At 36.4% G+C, this 22,147-nt stretch overlaps 1 protein-coding gene across 1 annotated transcript in view; it reads right to left on the bottom strand.

The window, feature by feature from the left end:
- ADAD1 (adenosine deaminase domain containing 1) overlaps positions 1-13,216 on the bottom strand; it is a 41,817-nt gene extending 28,601 nt beyond the window's left edge. The window contains exons 1-5 of the mRNA XM_059066140.2: positions 13,045-13,216; positions 12,111-12,299; positions 9,786-9,953; positions 7,558-7,593; positions 4,584-4,709 (exon numbers count right to left, since the gene is read on the bottom strand). Coding sequence (XP_058922123.2) covers positions 4,584-4,709; positions 7,558-7,593; positions 9,786-9,953; positions 12,111-12,299; positions 13,045-13,216 — 691 coding nt within the window. The remainder of the gene's footprint in view (positions 1-4,583; positions 4,710-7,557; positions 7,594-9,785; positions 9,954-12,110; positions 12,300-13,044) is intronic.
- Between the last annotated feature and the right edge of the window lie 8,931 nt (positions 13,217-22,147).

Raw genomic sequence — 22,147 nt, 5'->3', positions numbered from 1 at the left:
GAAGGAGAAAAGAGACAGAAAGGGGCAGAGAACTTATTTGAAGAAATAGTAGCTAAAAACTTCTCTAACCTGGGGAAGATAATAGAAATCCAGGTCCAGGAGTCACACAGTCTCAAAAAGGTGAACTGAAAGAGGTTCAAACCAAGACACATTATAATTAAAAAGGCAAATATTAAAGATAAAGGAAGAGAATAGCAGAAAGAGAAAGGCAACTACTTACATACAAGGGAACTCCTATAAGACTTTAAGCTGACTTTTCAGCAGAAACTTTGCAGGCCAGAAGGGAGTGGCACAATATATTCAAAGCAATGAAAGGAAAAAAACCTATAATGAAAGGAAAAAACCTACAGTAGAGAATACTCTCCCTGATCTGGTTATCATTTAGATTTGAAGGAAAGACAAAGATTTTACATATAAGCAAAAACCAGAAGAGTTCAGCACCACAAAATCAGCTTAACAAGAAATGTTAAAGGGACTACTCTAAAGAGAATAGATCACAATTAGAAATATGAAAATTACAAAAGGAAAAATTTCACCGGTAAAGGCAAACATACAGTAAAGTTGATAGATCAGCCACTTATAAAATTAGTAGGAAGGTTAAAAAACAAAAGCAGTAAAATCATCAATAGCCACAACAAGTAGTTAAGGGATACACATGCCAAAAAGATGTAAAATACATTAACCTTTGGGGGGGAGTAAAAATATAGGGTGATTAGAATGCATCTGAACTTGAGAGATCATCAACTTAAAATACTCACCTATATTATATATACACACATATATATATATATAGTTATACATGTACCTCATGGTAGACATAAACCAAAAACCTATAATACAGATGCACACACAAAAGAGGGAAAGAAATCCAAACACAACCACTAAAGACAGTCATCAAATCACAAGGGAAGAGAGCAAAAGAAGGGACAAAAAGAACTACAAAAATAACCTGAAAACAAGTTAACAAAATGGTAATAAGTATATATCTATCAATAATTACTTTAAATGTAAGTGAACTAAAAGCTCCAATCAAAAGACATAAAGTGGCTGAACAAGAAAACAAGATCCACATATATACTGCCTACAAGAGACTCACTTCAGATCTAAAGACACACACAGATTGAAAGTGAAGGGGACAAAGGTATTCCATGCAAACAGAATGAAAAGAAAGCTGGAGTAGCAATACTTATTATCAGACAAAACAGACTTTAAAACAAAGACAGCAAAAAGATAAAAGAGAACACTACACAATGATAAAGGGATTAATCCTAAAAGTATATATAACAATTGTAAATGTAAAGCACTCAACATAGGAGCACCCTAATACATAAAGCAAATATTAATAAACGTAACAGGAGAAATTGACAATAATGCAGTAATAGTAGGGGACTACACCCCACTTACATCAATGGCCAGACCATCCAGACACAAAATCAATTAGAAAATGCCTGTTTTGGATGACACATCAGACCAGATGGAATTAAACATATATGGAACATTTCATCCAAAATAGCAAAATACACATTCTTCTCAAGTGCACATGGAACATTCTCCAGGACAGATCACGTGCTATGCCACAAAATAAGTCTCAATAAATTTAAGAATACTGAAATCATATAAGGCATCTTTTCCAACCACAATGCTATGAAAGTGGAAATCAATCACAAGAAACAAAAGCACAAAAAAACACACAAATAGGTGGAGTCTAAACAACATATTACTAAACAATCAATGGATCACTGAAGAAATCAAAAAGGAAATAAAAACATACCTGGACACAAATGAAACTGCAAGCACAATGACCCAAAACCTATGGGACGTAGCAAAAGCAGATGTAAGAAGGAAATTAAAACAAATCTACTTCAGGGCTACCCTGGTGGTGCAGTGGTTGAGAATCCACCTGCCAATGCAGGGGACACTGGTTTGAGCCCTGGTCTGGGAAGATCCCACATGCCATAGAGCAGCTAAGCCTGTGTGCCATAACTACTGAGCCTGAACTCTAGAGCCCATGAGCCAGAACCACTGAGCCCACGTGCCACAACTTCTGACGCATGCATACCTAAAGCCCAGGCTCTGCAACAAGAGAAGCCACTGCAATGAGAAGCCTGCACACCACAATGAAGAGTAGCCCCCACTCGATGCAACTAGAGAGGGCTGGCGTGCAGCAACAAAGACCCAATGCAGCAATCAATCAATCAATCAAAAAAATAAAACTATAAAACTTCTAAAAAATTAGAAAGAAACAAGTCTACTTCAGGAAACAAGAAAAATCTCAAATCAATCATCTAACCTTACACCTAAAAGAACAAGAAAAATAGATATAACCAAAACCTAAAGTTACAAGAAAAGAAATCATAAGATCAGAGCAGAAATAAATGAAATAGAGACTTAAAAAAAAAAATAGAAAAGATCAATGAAACTAAGAGATGGTTCTCTGAAAAGAAACAAAATTGATAAACCTTTAGCCAGATACATCAAGAAAAAGAGAGAAGGCCCACATAAATAAAATTGGAAATGAAAAAAGGGAAGTTCAACTGACACCACAAAAATACCAAGAATCGTAATTCAGATTACTCTGAACAATTATATGCCAATAAAATGAACAACCTATAAGAAAGAGATAAATTCCTAGAAACATACAATCTCCCAAGACTGAACCAGGAAGAAACAGAAAATTTGAACAGACCAATTACTAGTAATGAAATTGAATCAGTAACTTTAAAACTCCCAACATACAAAAGTCCAGGACCAGATGGCTTCACGGGTGACTTCCACCAAACATTTAGAGAAGAGTTAATACCTATTCTGCTCAAACTATTCCAAAAAATTGAAGTGGAGGGGTCACTTCCAAACTCATTCTATAAGGCCAGCATTACCCTGATACCAAAACCAGACAAAGATACCACAGAAAAAGAAAATTACAGACAAATATGCCTAAACACAGATGCAAAAAAATCTTCAGCAAAATATTAGCAAATCAAATTCAACAATACATTAAAAGAAGGATCATACACCATAATCAAGTGGGATTTATTCCGGGGATACTAGGATGGTTTAATATCCACAAATCAATCAATGTGACACACCACATTAACAAACTGAAAATTAAAAAGCATATGATCATCTCAATAGATGCAGAAAAAGCTTTCAGCAAAATTCAACATCCATTTATGATTTAAAAAAAAAAACCTCTCAACAAAGTGGGTAGCAACAGACCATACCTCAACATAATAAAGGCCATATATGACAAACCCACAGCCAACATCATACTCAATGGTGAAAAGCTGAAAGCATTTCTTCTTCTATCAGAGGAATAAGATAAGGATACCCACCCTCATTACTTTTATTCAACATAGTATTGGCAACCCTAGCCACAGTAAACTGACAAGAAAAAGAAATAAAAGGAAAACAAATTGGATCAGAAGTAAAACTGTCACTGTTTGCAGATGACATACTATACATAGAAATCCTTAAAGACTCCACCAAAAAACTATTACAACTAATAAATGAATTCAGTAAAGCTGCATGATACAAAATTAATATATAGAAATCTGTTCCATTTCTATACGCTAATAATGAACTATCAAAAAGACAAATTTAAAAAGCAATCCCATTTAAAATTGCATCAGAAAGAATAAAATACATAGGATAAATCTAACCAAGGAGGTAAAAGACATACTTAGAAAACTGTAAGATGTTAATGGAAGAACTGAAGTTGAAAACAAATAAATGGAAAGATATACCATGCTCAAGAACTGGAAGAAGTAATATTCTTAAAATGACCATACTACCCAAGGCAATATACAGACTCAATGCAATCCCTATCAAAATATCAACAGCATTTTTCACAGAACTGGAACAAATAATTGTATAATTTGTATGGAAACATACAAACACCCAAATAGCCAAAGCGATCTTGAGAGAGAATGAGAAAGCATGGAGGTATCATGCTCCATGATTTCAAACTAAAGGTGACCCTTGAACAATCATATATATCTTCTCCCCATCTAGGTCACAAAAAATCCTTAAGAATAAGAACCAAATATCAAAATGATTTTGTATCATCTATAATATCTTATTCAGAGATGAATATAAAATTCAAACATGTTTAATTAATGATCAATCTGGGACATTACAGGATAAATAAAAGATAAAATATAATTGGAATCACATTATAATATTGACAGGAAAAAACAGATTCATGATTTTTCACTTTAATCTTTTATTATTTGAAAGTGAAGAAAATATGTTAATTTTTATAGAGTCCTTCTCAATATTTGTTATAATGGGGTTAGATTTCAAGCTAGTAGTGACTCCAACACAGTTACTGATTAAAATATTAGGTTATTTTACCATTCTGAAGTTCTCTATTGGTTCCTGTTCAGTATACTTTATCTCTACCTTTGAGAATCTTTGTGTTTAATGACCTACACCTACTAGAAAAGGCCACTTCAAATCAGTGCAGCACCACTGTCAACAGGGGCAAAGATAGTTAATTAAAATATTACTATAGCGTAGTTCAGATCATTAAGTTACTTAATAGTTTTTGTACAAATGAACACAGCCCAAGTACCTGCACTTACCTCTTTCAATTATAAAAGCAGCTAATGAGTTGCTACATTTCAGATACTCTGAATGATCACAAATTAGTTGATAAAATGTTTCTTTAACAATCTGTGAAATCTTTGCGAACTGAGTATGTCTCCCTTCTAGAAAAAAAATCAAATGCAATATGAATTTGAAGAACACTGTGCTTTCTCCTAGAGGTCTCTATTATTCCTCTTATAACCTTTCAATTGAATGAGTTAATTTACAGAGATATGTAAGCAAATTTATAATTTATGTCATGATTGAGATTTTAAAGTATTCCATTCTAAAAGAACACAAGTTATTGAGCTTTTTGGATAGATTCTTGTAAAAAGATGTACAAGTACTACATATTAGAGGATTACTAATTTATAATTGATAAAACATTCAAAAGTCATACAGGACACAAGGCAATTCTCTGTTGTATGGGACTGTCCCACATTGTCTGACAAGCAACATCTCAATGAATGCCAGCAGTCTTCCCCAATCACTGTGACAATCAAAATATACTACTAAGTATTTGCCCCACTGACAACCACTGCAAAGCACTAAACACTTAGACTCTTGATATAGTTCCATGTTTGCACTAAAAAAAAAAGTCCCAAACTTTGAAAGGAGGTAGTCTGAAATAATCAGGATTACCATAGAACAGTTATAACCAAGAATAGACATCAAAAGTCACCCACGGACCTTTTAAAAAAATTAAAGACTTGAGGTTCTGAGATAGGGCCCTGGCCATCTGTTGCTTTGTGTATGTATGCTTGTATATCCCCAGGGAAGAATCATTATTCTAGAGAATGAGAGGTTGCAGAATCACTTAACATAGTATTTCTCAAAGTTCAGTTGTTTACTAAACACTGATAGTTCCTGTTGGTTGCATGATAGTTGCTAAGTAGTCTATCAAGTGGTTTGCAGTCCATTATATCCTCAGAGGAAAAAAGTAAATGAAACAATTTTACTCTCATACCTTGCATATATATGAATTGTATAACTCTATTTTTCACAGAAATTCTTGTCACCTGCTTAATAATTATATTAAAAGGCACATAAATGATAAAAATTTCACGTTAGTAGTCTCAGCTAATACAACTCATTTCAGTTAGGCCACTTACAAGTTTTTACTTATATTTGTCAAACTTGAATTTTTGTTTGTTAATACTGTTAATGCTCTCTTAGCAAAAACATGTAAAGTCACATCAAAAAGAGTTAAAGAACATCATAAACACAATCAGAAGAATGAACTACTTGCTATATTCTTTTATCTAACCACAAAGCATACAATGAGAAGGTGAAATTATTATAATTATATGCTAGCATATATTTCATTTAAATTAGAAAAACCATCGAAACCATCGTGTAGTGTAAAAATTAGCTTTTGGTGTTTATGCAGTAAAAATATGACTTAGAAATACTCAACAACTTGGCTCAGCTTATTACCAAAAGCTTATGATACAGGAGAAGCATATTCATTTGATGATATTATAAAGTAAAACATTTTTTTCCCCACTGAAACAGCAATATAAGAGATGCACATTCAGAACTCTCCCTCTCCAAATGTAACCACTATTACCAGTATGGATATTTTGATAAACAAAATATATATCTAAAATACACTACTTTAAAAAATAAAAACTGGGGCATGCTAAAATCCACTTTGCATTTACAGTAAGTTCTCTACATACGAACCTTCAAGTTGTGAACTTTCAAAGATGCAAAGGTGCGTTCACATGTCCAATCACGTAAGTTAGTTCACATGTCTGTCATTACACTGTCACGTGTGCATCCTCTACAAGTGGTTGTGCTTCTGTGTACTTTACTGTACAGTGCTGTATACAGTAGTACAGCATATTTATTTCAAGGCTAGGATGTCTGGAAGCAAGTGTAAAAGCAGCGGTGATGTAGCTGATACTACTGTACTTTTCAAGGTACTGTACTGTAAGATTAAAAATGTTTTATTTTTTGTGTTTGTTTTTTATGTATTATTTGTGTGAAAAGTATTATAAACCTATTACAGTACAGTATCATATAGCTGATTGTGTTATTTGGGTACCTAGGCTAACTTTGTTGGACTTATGAACAAACTGGACTTACAAACATGCTCTCGGAACGGAACTTGTTTGTATGTAAAGGACTGAATGTACTTGGTCTTGGGCATCATTCAGAGGTAGTGCTACCCTCCTTCTTCTTAATGGTTCCATAGAATGAATGCACTGTAATTTATTTAATCATGTCCTATACAGTTAGCAATTATTTTGTGCCATGATATAGAATAGACAAATACACTGCAATTATTGACAGATCAAGAACTATGTGTGTGGCAAGAGAATATTTTGCTGCATATTAAAAACGTTGCACCTGAATATCATAAAGAATGTTTGGAAGTTAACAACATACTGATATAGCTCTTGATCTTAACTGGTGTTGAAGGAAATAACGAATGTTGTGAATATAATCAAATCTTAGTTACTAAATGTATCTCTTACTAGTATGCATATGAAGGAATAAGGAGCAAGTGTAATACTATTTTTCCTATACATGTGCGCTGGTTGCTGAGGAAATAAAATGTTCTCACAAACTACTGGAAGTGAAGGATGACATAAAAACATGACATACATGATGCTAATTAACACCATTTCTTTGATTTCCAGTTGCTAATTTCAAATGATCTTTAGTATCATAAGTAACCTGAACCTATCTTCAGAGCCAAAATATCACTATATTAAGTGAAGCTACACTCCAGTAAAAATATGGCAAAGTAGACAGGCTGTGAAATGGTGATACCCTCCATAACTAGCCCAACAGGACCTGTTCAGAAGATTTTTACATATCTCAAATCTTTTTTTTCTTCAGAAGTGATAACATCCAACTCCCATGTTTACCTATAAGCCTGATAATGATGTCTGTTCTCCATTTCCTGACTGAAAGAAAACTGTTAAGTTTTAACTTTTTAACTCCTTAACCTGAGCCTACCAAACCTGACTCCACTCACGTATTTCTTTAAACATACTGTTAACCACATACTCTTTGTTCCGCATAGACTGATCTGTTTTCTCAGGGTAACAGTAGTCTATATTATTTGCCAACCCGGGATTCTTTCTAACTATTCATTAAAAATGTCCACAGAGGCTGAAAAGAAAGACTAGAGTCCCTTCTCATATTAAGAAATCATTGCTGTTGGACTGATCACTCACTGTCCTTTTGTTCATCAATTCCTATGACTGTTAGGGTAAATGACTATATTTGACTGACTATATTTAACTATTGGTACACTTTGCCTTTTGAAGGTGCCTATTTTCCCTGTTCTGGTCATTTTACTCCAAACAAGCACACAAATGTAGCTTTTTTCTGTCTCACAAAGACAATGGAAAACCAAACCTGAAAAGGCATAAATCCTAATCCTCAGACCTGGAAAAGACAATGAAAGAAATGCTGTTCTTCACTTTATTTGTACAAATACTCTAAACTCTGAAGTGTTACTACTATGTAGGCAATGTAGAAATTAAGGATAATTTCCTGCCTTTCAGGGGATTCACAATCTAAAGGGAAAAGTATACAATAATCCACATAATGTTGAATATAGTGTTAAAATAATAGTAGTTACTATTTAGTGAGCACCTACTGTGTTCCAGGCACTGATCAAGTTTTTTTTACATGCATAAATTAATCCTCACAATAACCCTATGAGGTAATTATTGTTGTAGCTATTTTACAGACAGAGAAATTAAGGTGTACAGAGAAGTAACTGGTCCTAGGTCACATAACTAGTAATTTCAATTGCAGTTATAGTTTTCTTTGGGCTTGAGTGCCAAATAACTAACATTAAAAGAAAGTGAATAGATTACTTGAAATGAATACTAGATTCCTAGTATTTACCACAGTCCCTGGAAGTTATCACAGTCCTTGTATTTACCATAGCACATCCTCAAAACATAAGATTTATTGATTCGAATGCATGTGACGGTTGGAAAGAAATGGGGAAAATATTGCTGGGGACATACCTAGGTGGGCTGATAGCTTATAAAATAATCACATATAAAGAATTTCCATTGATAAACTGCTAGCATGGATAAGACACCAAAATTATCATACCCAGCCCTAAAAAAATAATTAATAAATCTAAAAAATAGTTAACAGAAATATGAAAATTAACAAAATACTTTCCTAAGTACTTATTTAATCCAAACTATGACAAACTATCAGTATTTTGAAAACAATGAGAAAGACTACACATCAAAACTTAATAATGGTTTTAATTAAACAACAGAAAAATTAAAATATATGGAATAAGAACTTAAAGAACAAAATGACCTTAAGGAAAGTATTACAAAAGAAATATTAAAATTAATAGGTTATAAACAAACAAAAAAAGCCCAGTCATAAGGTGATTTGAATTTAACTAGAATTTATTGTCACTGTTTAAATCAAATTTAAATGTTTTTCTTTACTAAAGTTGCCTCATTTATAGCTAAACCAAAATGTAATCTAACATGAATGAGTATTGCCAAAAACTGGTTACTGTACTAAAATATATATTCCTCAAATTGATTAATATTTAATAAGAACCACCGTCATTTGATTATGTTACTGTTCACCAGGCACTGGTTATAAGCTTTGCATCCATTATTTACTGAATCCTAATGACAGCCATAGTAGGTATCTATCCTTGTCTCCATTTTTCAAATGATGAAACTTAGCCTTAGAGGCACAACTTGTCTTGTTCAGGGTCAATACTCAATCCTGAGCAATCTAATTCTGGACTTTACACTCTCAACTTATTTGCTATGCCACCTTAGGCCCTTATTTTCTCAAGTAACCCTACCATTACCGAATTTAACATAGGCAAATGTCACAAGAATTGCATTAAAAACCTCTACATATTAAGTGTACAGTGTTAAGTTCATAATAAGAATCCAATAAATTACAGAGAAAGCTAAGTTTCAGGACTCAAACCCATGTACAATCTGACAAGTTATCAGACAGTTCAGCAACATGCTTACATCTTTGGTGTTGAAATATACAAGAGCATTTTAACTACTATTAAATAAGTCAGCAATCAGCAACAGAAGAAAATTATTCAAATCCTGCTACTTCTATCTTGTAGTTGCCAAGTAACTCTTCATTAACATAAATCTTTCAGGTGACTCTTTCTGGAAAATGATATACTTTATAAACACAACTTTATAATCAAGAATATTTACCTGATGTTTCTGAAATTCTTGGTTCAGTTTCATCCAATTGTAGAAGCTCATCAAGAGCTAATTTTGCTGCATTGGATCTAGACTCCTTTTTATTTTGTCCCAGCCCAGTGTTGTATTGAATACCATCCACCACAGCACAAAAAGCAAAATATGGTCCCATAACATTACCTTGAAAAATAACTCAGAATGAATGCTGTAATACTTCACAGTATGATCTTGCAAAAGATGTCTGTTACATAGGAAAACATCTCAGTACAACTGTAGAAAACTATCTCAGCCTACCAGTTACTCTGCAGAGCCAATACAGGTTAAAAGTAAAGCGGAGTGGGCCCCTGAACTAGTTCTGAGGAATCCTTCAAGCAGCCAGTTTGGCTCCAGATTCAGCATGAACAATAGGGCCAGCTTAGAGTACATGTCACACACAGAATGACAGTGCCTTGTATAAGGCCTGGCAATTGTAAGCATCCCAATATCTATCTAATGACCAATGAGAGGGAAGATGTGGAGACTCTGGCAACGTGTCTCTTCTTTCGAACTTCAATACCAATGAAGTTGAACAACTCCTATCCTCCGAGTGCCCTGATACTCTTATAAGCTCCGGAACAGAAGGAATCCCTTTGAAGATATCTTATGTTTCTATCAGGGAGTCACAATAAGCAATCTAACCCATCATAGCCTTACGGTGTGTGTGGTGGATTTACAAGGAAAACCAAACTGTAAATAATAATAAGAAAAGATATGCTAAAGAACTGAACTGTCCAGTCATCCAAAATTATTGGAAAAATTACCTTTACACAGTTACATCTACCTAGTTTTCATATTTGCCTGATGAAAAATGAAATGGAACCATCTTCTAAATTTACAAGCCAAAGATTTTTCTGGTTCAAGTTTTACTTGGTATTCACACTATAGGAGGCCTTTAAGAAACTTAAGTCTCCACTCTGGTTACAAATGGCTACATACAGTGTCACTCCACATAAGCCTCATTATTATTGTATTATCTTGTCTTCTTACATATTCCATTAACTGCTGGGTTTTTCTTTAAGATGTACATCAAGATTTTAGAAGCAACTGCAGACTGCATCAGGGTAAACTGTTTTCATCCTAACATCTATGACCTCAGTTTCCCAAATAACTTCCTTCATGATCACCTGGGTTCCAATCCAAATTTAGTAAACCTAAGACTATTTTATATTTTTAACAAGTGGCCCAGATGATTCTTATTTGAGATATTACGTGTCAAATTTGTTAATAAGTACTCTGTGTCAGAGTGCTGAGACTTTAAGCTTCATCCTGTTTCTACCACAGGTTCTCAAACTTGATCATCATCTAAATCCGTCCTAAAGAGCTTGTTAAAAAATACTGACACTCTGGTTTTGCTACCAAATCTACTGAATTAGATTATTCAGCTAGTACTATGCACATAAAATGAACACTATTAACAATCACTGGATAGTGTTTTTGCTTGGTTCAACAAAGAGGTGACCTGATAAGTTTTTTCATACTGTGACCAATAGTTTACATTTTCCAAGGGCAGTTTGAGAAGAAAGGCAGAAAGCTAATTACACAGAAATTCAGTCCATAGTATTGATCACATGAAGTTATCCAACCTATAGTGATAGAACCTAGGAAAACTTCACTTCATTATTAAGACCCTATTTTTGTCACCTGTTAATTTTCCTAATCACTAGTCATAAGCTTAAGAAATCAGAAACTTCTTTCCATCTTTTACTAATCTGTACTCCTGTAGCTTTCCACAGGCCCAATGTGCTAACAGATTCTTCTGGCAGGGGACAGTTTAAGAGAGAATGGAGAAATTTAGTCACAGACAAGTCTGCAGACAGAGAATCAATCAGGTAACTGTTACTTTCCCTTATACTTTATAAAAATAGGTTCTGAAATATAAATTTCAGAAGCCAAATTTGACTATAATTTTCATTAGGCATTGTCATCACAGAGTACTCATTCATCAGAGTCCAAATATTCATCATCCCTACAAAAGTATATTTATGCTATAAGAAGTACTTACTTACACTTGAAAATAATCTACAAGGCTGATGAGATTTCCGTTAAACTAGCCATACACAAAAAGTTAAAATTCAGTGATTTTAGAACTTTTGTATGAGTAAATTTAGAGGCTCAAAAGGCTAAAGAAGTATGAACATAAAAATGTCTGAAGTACTCTTGTCAAGACATACTAGCAATTATCTAACCCTGACATTAGGCAAATAAACAAGATAATCAAATTTTGTACCACTTATACACTGTTTTCAATAGGAAAATATTTTCTAGTACTGGAACAACCAGATACAACTTCACACTTGCCTGTTGTTACTGTTTCCTTAAAGTCAAGCTGAACCCGCTGCATTTGCGCAAACTGGTGCAAGGCTGATACAGGATTTATTTCTCCATGTTTGTATTTCATTATAAATTCCTGAGGTATTTTTTTCGGAGGAATGAGAGGATTTGGAATAGATGAAAGACTTTTGGAGAGCAATGCTTCTGGAAAATTACCTAAAAATAAATGTTTACGCTTGTCAACTTGGTTAAATTAAAAATAAGACAAGCAAAAGCACCAAACCCTCTCCTAAAATGGAAGGTGTTCCAGACACATTTAGTCACGTGTTTTTCATTAACAATGAGTTTCTACTACTAAAGAAGTGTAACCTGTTACTGTATATATCTTGCAGAGTACTATTTTGCGAAGTGCTATCATTGTTATATAATTAAGTGATATCAAAGAATCCTAGAATTTCAGTGATGTCAAGGTCTTCAGAGGCTCTCTAAGCCAGTTTTACCCATGTCACTAAGGCCTAAAATGTATTAAGACAGATTTGGGACTAGAACCTAGTTTCTGCTTCCCATTCACTATTTCATATTACCTTTCACGTTGAATTCAATCCAATTTTTAGTGTGTCTGTCCCTGCTTTACACTTAACACTCTGCTAAGGGATATGTGGAATAGAAACCAGTATAAATCCAGTCCTCTCTCCTGAAGGGGATGACACAGCCTCACCTCAAAAAGGCAAGACACACTGGAAGTGGTTGTACACCCAAGCGGCAAAGAACAATTAAGTCAGGAGCCAGGGGAAGGATTTCTACTGTGCTGGGAGTCAAATCTAAGTTTCAGTTGGGACATGGCCACAGGTAAATGGATATATATCCAGGAAACATTTAAACTGGGGGCTCAACAAAACTAACTGGCCATCTCAGAATCTTAAAGAACGTAGGCGTATTACAAATGTAAAAGAGTTTGTACCCGTCACTTGCGTAACCTTGGATGCCATGTTCGACAGGCTGTAACTTTCCGAGGAAAATCCTGTGGGTGTGGTTACCCTCTGGGCTGATGGCTGAACTGGCAAGTTCTTTTTCAGCATCTGGGCAAAGCTGGGGACCCTAGAACTCTGAAACCAGTCATCGTGGCCAGACATTTTCTCACCTACAAATTGTAAGGAAGTTGGCAGAAGACAAAAAAAAAAGTACTAAGTAAACTAAAAATACTCTGAAATAAAAACCAACCACATTCCCATAAGCGGCCTTTCCACACACATGACAAGCACTAAACCTCTAACGGATGTCATGACTGCTCTGTGGCTACAGTTTTACGGGTGACAGAACTGTCTCTCCTAAATCCCTCCCCAAAGCACTACTACAACGAGGAAAGAAGGGACGAGGTGGTCCGTGGTGAAAAGCCCTTCCTCGGGTGTCAGGGAAAACAACAACAACGACAAAAAGAATACATTTGAGACCCGCAGCGACCCGCCTGTTGGCGGCCTCCCGAGTCCCAGCCCAACTCCCACCCACCAAAATTGTCCTTCTTGCCCTGCTGGCCAGACCCCGCCAGTGGGCAGCTCTGACCGAGCCGCAGGCCGGGTGTTCGCCGGCCGGCCGCTGCCGACGCCATGGCTTCTTCCTCCCTGCCTCAATCTCTCACTTCAGACCGCTCGGCCGGACACCCACTCAGCCAGGGATGCGCCTTTCAAAAGGCGGCCTCGAGGCGTCCCTGCAGGCCCGAGACCGACGCTCCCGCGTCCTCCTTCATCCAATCAGCGCTCCCGAGCCCTGTCTCATCCAATCACCAACCACCTCCTAGGCCCGCGCTCCCGCCCCCGGCGCCTGCGCCTGCGCCTGCCCGCCGCGCTCCACGGCTTGCGTCGCCAGGCGTTGGGACGCCGCGGAACGTCGAGCAAGTTTAAGGCTGCGGGATGTGTGCCCAGCTCTTCGAGGTTGGGTATCCAGGCCCCTTGGCCGCCTTGACTGCTGGAGCACACAGGTAACATCAAGCAGTTCGGCCCCTTCGCTCTCCTGCCCGACGCCCTCTACGCACACTTGCCCCCTACCCACTCCATCCTGACAGAGCACTGGAATGGGGTCTCCTTATCTAGGGTCCTTGGAGGCAGTCCTAGGGCTACCTGTGTGTGTGGGTAGTTTCAAGGAAACCCTTCGCTTTGTCCCCACTTACACTCTGAGAAGGTCCCTGTGGACAGGGTTTGGCCTCACGGTGTCCTTATTGTTTACAGGAAGAAAACCACCAGCTCTTGCAGAAGCTTCACATGGGGTCAATCCAGGAACAGTCCTGAAAACAGGTATGGCAAACCCAGTGTGCCTGTCCTCAGTTCTTTGCTCTCGTGAAAATTGAAGGAGGCTCTGATGGAGGTGTTGCTGAGAGAATGTTGAAAATATTTTAACTAGTATTTTACCAAACAAGTTTTGGCATGTAACTCATGGAATTGAGTGAGATTGTTATAACAAAATTTAAATGCCCCTGTACTTCTTCACGTGGGAAAGGCTTCTCAAGGGTTAAATCACTTTAAAAAAAAAATAGAAAAAATAACAGAATTGATGGTGTGCCACCTCATTATAGCAAGAAGTAATATCCATCCACAAATACACGGGTTAATTGGGAGAAAAAAAACAGCATCATTTCCTCTCATTAAGTAGTGCATTTTCAATAAAAGCAGCATATTCTTTAGTGGTTATCAAAATGTGTTGATTATGATGTTTTGATCAAGTGCTCGTTGATAACTAATGATAACTCAGTCTAGGTTTTTTTCCTTTAATATTTAGAAACTTTTGCTTACAGGAGATTAAAAAGTTCAAATATTGCCGAGAAGTGTGGTAAGGATGCTGAATAAAACTTCTAAGTACAAAAATATATAATTACATTAGGATCAATTTGAGTAGTGACACGGAATGGAAATAGAAGCTAAAGAAGTAAAAGGAATGGTTAGAAAATTTCTCTTAAAGATAAAGCTTGGGTTTCCCTGGTGGCGCAGCGGTTGAGAGTCTGCCTGCCGATGCAGGGGACGCGGGTTCGTGCCCCGGTCCAGGAAGATCCCACGTGCCGCGGAGCGGCTGGGCCCGTGAGCCATGGCTGCTGAGCCTGCGCGTCGGGAGCCTGTGCTCCGCAACGGGAGAGGCCACAGCAGTGAGAGGCCTGCGTACCGCAAAAAAAAAAAAAAAAAAAAAAAAAGATAAAGCTTATGTATATAATGTTTTATTTTGAAATAATTTTAGATTTACAGAACACTTGTAAAGATAGAGTTCCTCTATATTCTTCCATCCAGTTTCCCCTAGTGTTAACATCTTACATAGCATAGTACATTTATCAAAACTAAGCAATTCACATTGGTACAAAACTACTAACTGTACTATATACTTTATTCGGATTTCACCAGATTTTTAATTAACGTCCAGATTCAACCCAGGATACCCCATTGCACTTAGCAGTCATGTCTCTTTTGTCTTCTGTGGTTTATGGTGGTTTCTCAGTCTTTCCTTGTTTTTTATTACTTTGATCCTTTTGAAGAGTACCAGTTGGATATTTTGTAGAATGGCCCTCCAGTTACATTTGCCTGATGTTTTCTCATGCTTAAACAAGAGTTAAGGATATTTGGTAAGACTACTGTGGAGGTGAAGTGCACATCTTGTGGCATATTAAGGAGTACGTGATATCAGCAACTCTTAGTGGTGATGTTAACCTTGACGACTTCGTTAAGGTTGTGTCTGTCAGGTTTCTCCACTCTGAAGTTACTATTTTCCCTTTTTCTGTAGTCTGTTAGAAGGAAGTTCAGCATACACACGAGGGGAAGGAAATAGAGATACACCTCCTGGAGAGAGGAGTATCATAGTTGGTAGACATATGTTAAAACCACCATGTTAATAAATATTTTGAGGGAGATAATTTGAGGCTATGCAAATATCCTGTTTAATCCTGGAGTTTGACTAATTTTCATTTTTCCTGAAGCATTTATTACTGTGGTATTCTTATTTTTTTATATAAATTTTCTCAATTAAATTTCTTTTTTATTAAAATATAATTGACACATAACATTATATTAGTTTCAGGTGTAAAACATATGATTTAGGGCTTCCCTGGTGACACAGTGGTTAAGAAACTGCCTGCCAATGCAGGGGACGTGGGTTCAAGCCCTGGTCTGGGAAGATCCCACATGCCACGGAGCAACTAAGCCCGTGTGCCACAACTACTGAGCCTGCTCTCTAGAGCCCGCGTGCCAGAACTCCTGAGCCTGCGAACCACAACTACTGAAACCTGTGCACCTAGAACCTGTGCTCTGCAACAAGAGAAGCCACCACAATGAGAAGCCTGTGCACTACAAAGAAGGCCCAACACAGCCAAAAATAAATAAATTTATTTTTAAAAAATGATTTAGTGTATGTATATATTGCAGGTTGATCACCGCAACAAGTGTAGTTAACATCACCACATACAATTATAAATATTTTGTTTGTGATAAGAACTTTTAAGATCTACTATCTTAGCAAATATTGTGTATAACATCCCCAGGACTTATAACTGGAAGTTTGTACCTTTGACATCCCCACCCCTTGCCTCTGGCAACCACCCATCTGTACTCTGAATCTATGACTTCATTTTTTAAAAATTCGATATGTAAGTGAGATCATACAGTATCTGTATTTCTCTGTCTTATTTCCCTTAGCATAATGCCCTCAAGTTCGATCTATGTTGTTGCAAATGACAAGATTTCCTTCTTTCTATGGGTGATTAATATTCAGTTGTGTGTATATATACATATATGTGTGTGTATGTGTATGTACATATATATATATATGTAATCTTTATCCACTTCACCATTAATGGACAGTTAGATTGTTTCATGTCTTGGCTATTGTAAATAATGCTGCAGTGAACATGGGAGTGCAGATATCTTTTCCGGTTACTTTTTTCATTTACTTAAGATAAATACCCAGTGGTGGAAATGCTGGATTATATGGTAGTTCTATGTTTAATTTTTTGTGGAACCTCTATACTCTTTTCCATTACCAGTGGAGGAATTTACATTCCCACTAACAGTGTATGGGAGTTCCCTTTTTCTCCACATCCTCACCTGGTATTTCTTTCTTTTCTTTTTTTTTTTTTTTTTTTTAATTGGGGTATTGTTGTCTTACAGTGTTGTGTTCATTTCTACTGTACAGTAAGTGAAGTTCCCTGTGCTATACAGCAGGTTCTCGTTAGTTATCTATTTTATATATATTAGAGTATATATGTTAATCCCAATCTCCCAATTCATCCATCCCCCCTTGGTGTCCATACGTTTGTTCTCTACATCTATTCACCTGTTATTTCTTGTCTTTTAAATAATAGCTGTTATCAGATGTGAAGTAGTATCTCATTGTGGTTTTGATTTGCATTTCCTTGATGATTAGTGATGTTGAACATTTTTTCATGTACCCGTTGGCCATCTGTATACATTCTTTGGGGAAAATGTGTATTCAAATCTTCTTCCCGTTTTAAAAATCAGATTGTATGGGGTTTTGATATTGAATTTTATGATCTCTTTGTATATTTTGATATTAAACCCTTATCAGATATACAATTTGCAATTTTTTCCCCTTTCCATAGGTTGCTTTTTCATTTTGTTAATGGTTTCCTTTCCTGTGCAGAAACTTTTTTAGTTGAATATAGTCTCACTTGTTTATTTTTGCTTTTGTTGCCTTTGCTTTTGGTGTCAAATTAAAAAAATCATTGCCAAGACCAAAGTCAAGGAGCTTACCACCTATGTTTTCTACTAGGAGTTTTATGGTTTCCAGTCTTATGTTCAAGTCTATAATCCTTTTTGAGTTTATTTTTGTGTATGGTGTGAGATAGTGGTCTAGCTTTATTTTTTTGCATGTGGCTGTCCAGTTTTACTGGAGAGACTAACCATTGTATATTCTTGGCTTTTTTATCATAAATTAATTGACCATATATGCGTGGGTTTATTTGTGGGCTCTCTGCTCTACTCTGTTGATCTGTGTGTCTGTTTTGTGCCAGTACCATACTGTTTCGACTACTGTAGTTTATTGTGTAGTTTGAAATCAAGAAGCATGATGCCTCTGGCTTTTTTCCTTCTCAAGATTGCTTTGGGTATTTGGGATCTTTTGTTGTTCCATACAAATTTTAGTATTGTTTGTTCTATTTCTTTGAAAAAATGCCATTGGAAATTTGAGAGGGATTGCATTGAATCTGTAGATTGCTTTGGATAGTATGGACATATAAACAATATTAATTTTTCCAATCCATGAGAATGGAATGTTTTTCCATTTATTTGTGTCATCTTCAGTTTCTTTCATCAGCGTCTTATAGTTTTCAGTGTACAAGTTTTTCAGCTTCTTGGATAATTTCTTCCTAGGTATTTTATTCTTTTTTGATACAATTGTAAATGGGACTGTTTTCTTAATTTCCCTTTCTGATAGTTCTTTTTAAAAAAATTTATTTATTTTATTTTTATTTTTGGCTGTGTTTGTCTTTGTTGCTGCGCACAGGCTTTTCTCTAGTTGCGGCGAGTGGGGGCTACTCTTTGTTGCAGTGCACGGGCTTCTCATTATGGTAGCTTCTCGTTGTGAAGCATGGGCTCTAGGCATGCGGGCTTCAGTAGTTGCAGCACGCAGGCTCAGTAGTTGTGGCTCGAGGGCTCTAGAGTGCAGGCTCAGTAGTTGTGATGCATGGGCTTAGTTGCTCTGTGGTATGTGGGATCTTCCCAGACCAGGGCTTGAACCCGTGTTCCCTGCATTAGCAGGCAGATTCTTAACAACTGTGCCACCAGGGAAGCCCCTGATAGTTCTTTATTAGTGTATATAAATGCACCAGATTTTTGTATGCTGATTTTGTATACTGCAACTTTACTGAATTTGTAAATTAAGTCTAAGTCTTTAGGGTTTTCTATTTGTAAAATGTCATTTGCAAATAGAGATAGTTTTAATTCTTTCATTCCAATTTGGATGCCTTTCATTTATTTTTCTTGCCTCTAGCTAGGACTTCCATCCAATATTATGTTGAATAAAAGTGGTAAGAGTGGGCATCCTTGTCTTGTTCTCCATCTTAGAGGAAAACCTTTGAGCTTTTCACCATTGAGTATCATGTTACCTGTGGGCTTGTCATAAATGGCTTTTATTATCTTTTTTTTTTATCTTGAGGTATGTTCCCTCTATACCCAATTTGTTGAGAGTTTTTATCATAAATGGATGTTAAATTCTGCATATATTGAGACAATTATATTTATTCTTCTTTTTGTTAACTTGATATATCACGTTGATTGATTTGCAGATGTTGAACCATCCTTGCATCCCTGTAATAAATCCCACCTGATCATGGTGCATGATCCTTCTTTTAATGTATTGTTGAATTCAGTTTGCTAATATTTTGTAGACAGTTTTTACTTCTGTACTGATCAGGAATATTGACCTATTATTTTCTGTTCTTGTGCTGTCCTTGTCCGGTTTTGGTGTCAGGATAGTGCTGGCCCCATAATGAGTTTTGGGATATTCCTTCCTCTTGCATTTTTGGGAAGAGCTTGAGAAGGGTTGGTATTAATTCTTTTTAAATGTTTGGTAGAATTCCCCAGTGAATCTGTCTGGTCCTGGACTTTTGTCTGTTGGGAGGTTTTTCATTATTGATTCAGTCTCCTTACTAGTAATTGGTCTGTTCATATTTTCTACTTCTTCCTGATTCAGTCTTGGTAGGTTATGTGTTTCCAGGAATTTATTTCTCCTAGGTTGTTCAATTGTTGGTGTATAATTGTTCATAGTAGTATCTTAGGATCATTTGTATTTCTGTAGTATCCGTTGTAATGTCTCTTCTTTCATTTATGATTTTATTTATTTGAGTCTTCTCCTTTTTTCTTGTTGACTCTAGCTAAAGGTTTTTTGATTTTGTTTATCTTTTCAGATAGCCAGCTCTTAGTTTCACTGATCCTTTCTATTGTCTTTTTTTCCTCTTCCAGTTTTATTGAGATATAATTGACATCCAGACTGTATGAGTTTAAGATGTACAGCATAATTATTTGACTTATATGTCATGAAGTGATTATCACTATAGGTTTAGTGAACATCCATCATCTCATATAGATATAAAATTAAAGAAAGATAAAAAATGTTTTCCTGTGATGAGAACTCAGAATTGACTCTCTAAACAACTTTCATGCATAACATACAGCAGTGTTAATTATATTTATCATGTTATACTTTACATCCCTAGTACTTATTTATCTTATAACTGGAGGTTTCTACCTTTCGACTGCCTTCGTCCAGTTCCTCCTCCTCCTAATCCCTACTTCTGGTAACTATGAGTCTGGTCTCCTTTTCTATGAGTTTATTTGTTTTTGAAGTATAATTGACTAACAACATTGTGTTAGTTCCTATTACAGAACAGTGATTTGATCTTTCTACACAGTTCAAAATAATCACCACAATAAATCTAGTTACGATCTGTTACCATAAAAAGATACTACAGAGTTACAGACTGTATTCCCCACACTATACATTTCATACCTGTGACTCATTTATTTTACAACTGGAAGTTTGTACCTCTTAATCTCCTTCATTTATTTCTTTCCACCCCCTCCAGCCCCCCTCCCATCTGGCAACCATCTGTTTGTTCTCTGTATCTGTAACTAGGTTAAGCTGCATTCCACAGGCCTGCAAGCCTTGTAATTGCCTAGCCTCAAGACTGAAGAAAGAGCCCATAGACAGCAATAGCGATATCGGTGGTTTATTGGATAGGGGATCTTACACATCTGAAGCAAGGAGTTCCTGGAGCAGCACTGCACCATGCATAGCAGACAGCAGGCAGGTCACAGCAGCTGTTATCCCTACTAGGGGAAGAGGGAGGTTACTAATTGTAGGTGGAATTGACATCAGGTTGGCTTATTGGTTACCAGGGAAACCAGCAAAGGGACACGTCCCTCATAACCCCTTTGATAAACTAGGAGGGCAGAGCCTTTCTGATGTAAAGATTAGAACAATCACTATCTGACGCTGGGGGCAACCATGTAGGCAGTTATTGATTAAGCTCTGTGAATGAGAGAGAAGTTTAGTCATTTGAGTAGCATGTAGATAAAGCATGTACTGGTTGAGCAAGGGATGTACAGAGAGCAAGAGAATTTCCATCTTGAGTGGCCTGATGGTATATTCTGTTTCTGTTTTGTTATGTTTATTCATTTGTTTTTTTAAAATATTTTACATATAAGTGAAATAATACAGTATTTTCTTTCTCTATGTGACTTATTTCACCTAGCATAATACCTTCTTGGTACATTCATGTTGTCACATATGGCAAGTTTTCATTCTTTTGTTCTGGCTGAGTAACACATCTTTTTTTTTTTTTTTTTTTTGCGGTACGCGGGCCTCTCACTGCTGTGGCCTCTCCCGTTGTGGAGCACAGACTCTGGACACACAGGCTCAGCGGCCATGGCTCACGGGCCCAGCTGCTCCACAGCATGTGGGATCCTCCCGGACAGGGGCATGAACCCATGTCCCCTGCATCAGCAGGCAGACTCTCAATCACTGCGCCACCAGGGAAGCCCTGTACCACATCTTTGTCCATTCATCTTTGGTGGGTACTTAGGTGGCTTCCATATCTTAGCTATTGTAAATAATGCCGTTATAAACATGTATTTTTTCTAATTAATATTTTTGTTTTCTATTTTTAATTTTTTAAGTAATCTCCATACTGTTTTCATAGTGAATGCACCAATTTACATTCCCACCAACAGTGTATGAAGGTTCCCTTTTCCACATCTTTGCCAGTATTTGTTATTTGTTGTCTTTTTCACTATAGTCATTCTGACAAGTGTAAGGTGGTATCTCATTGCGGTTTTGATTTGCATTTCTTTGATCATTAGTGATGTTGAGCAGCTTTTCAATTGCCTTTTGGCCATCTGTATGTCTTCTTTGGAAAAATGTCTGTTCAGATCCTCTGTCCATTTTTAATAGGGTTGTTTTATTGATCTTGCATTGTATGAGTTCTTTTATATTTTGGATCTTAACCCCTTATCAAATGTGTCATTTGCAGATATCTTTCTGCCATTCAGTAGGTGGCCTTTCATTCTGTTGATAGTTTC

This window comes from Kogia breviceps, chromosome 6 (assembly GCF_026419965.1).
Source record: "Kogia breviceps isolate mKogBre1 chromosome 6, mKogBre1 haplotype 1, whole genome shotgun sequence".
Taxonomy (NCBI): Eukaryota; Metazoa; Chordata; class Mammalia; order Artiodactyla; family Physeteridae; genus Kogia; species Kogia breviceps.
The sequence above is the reverse complement of the archived record's forward strand: the minus strand, read 5'-3'. Positions and strand labels throughout refer to the sequence as shown.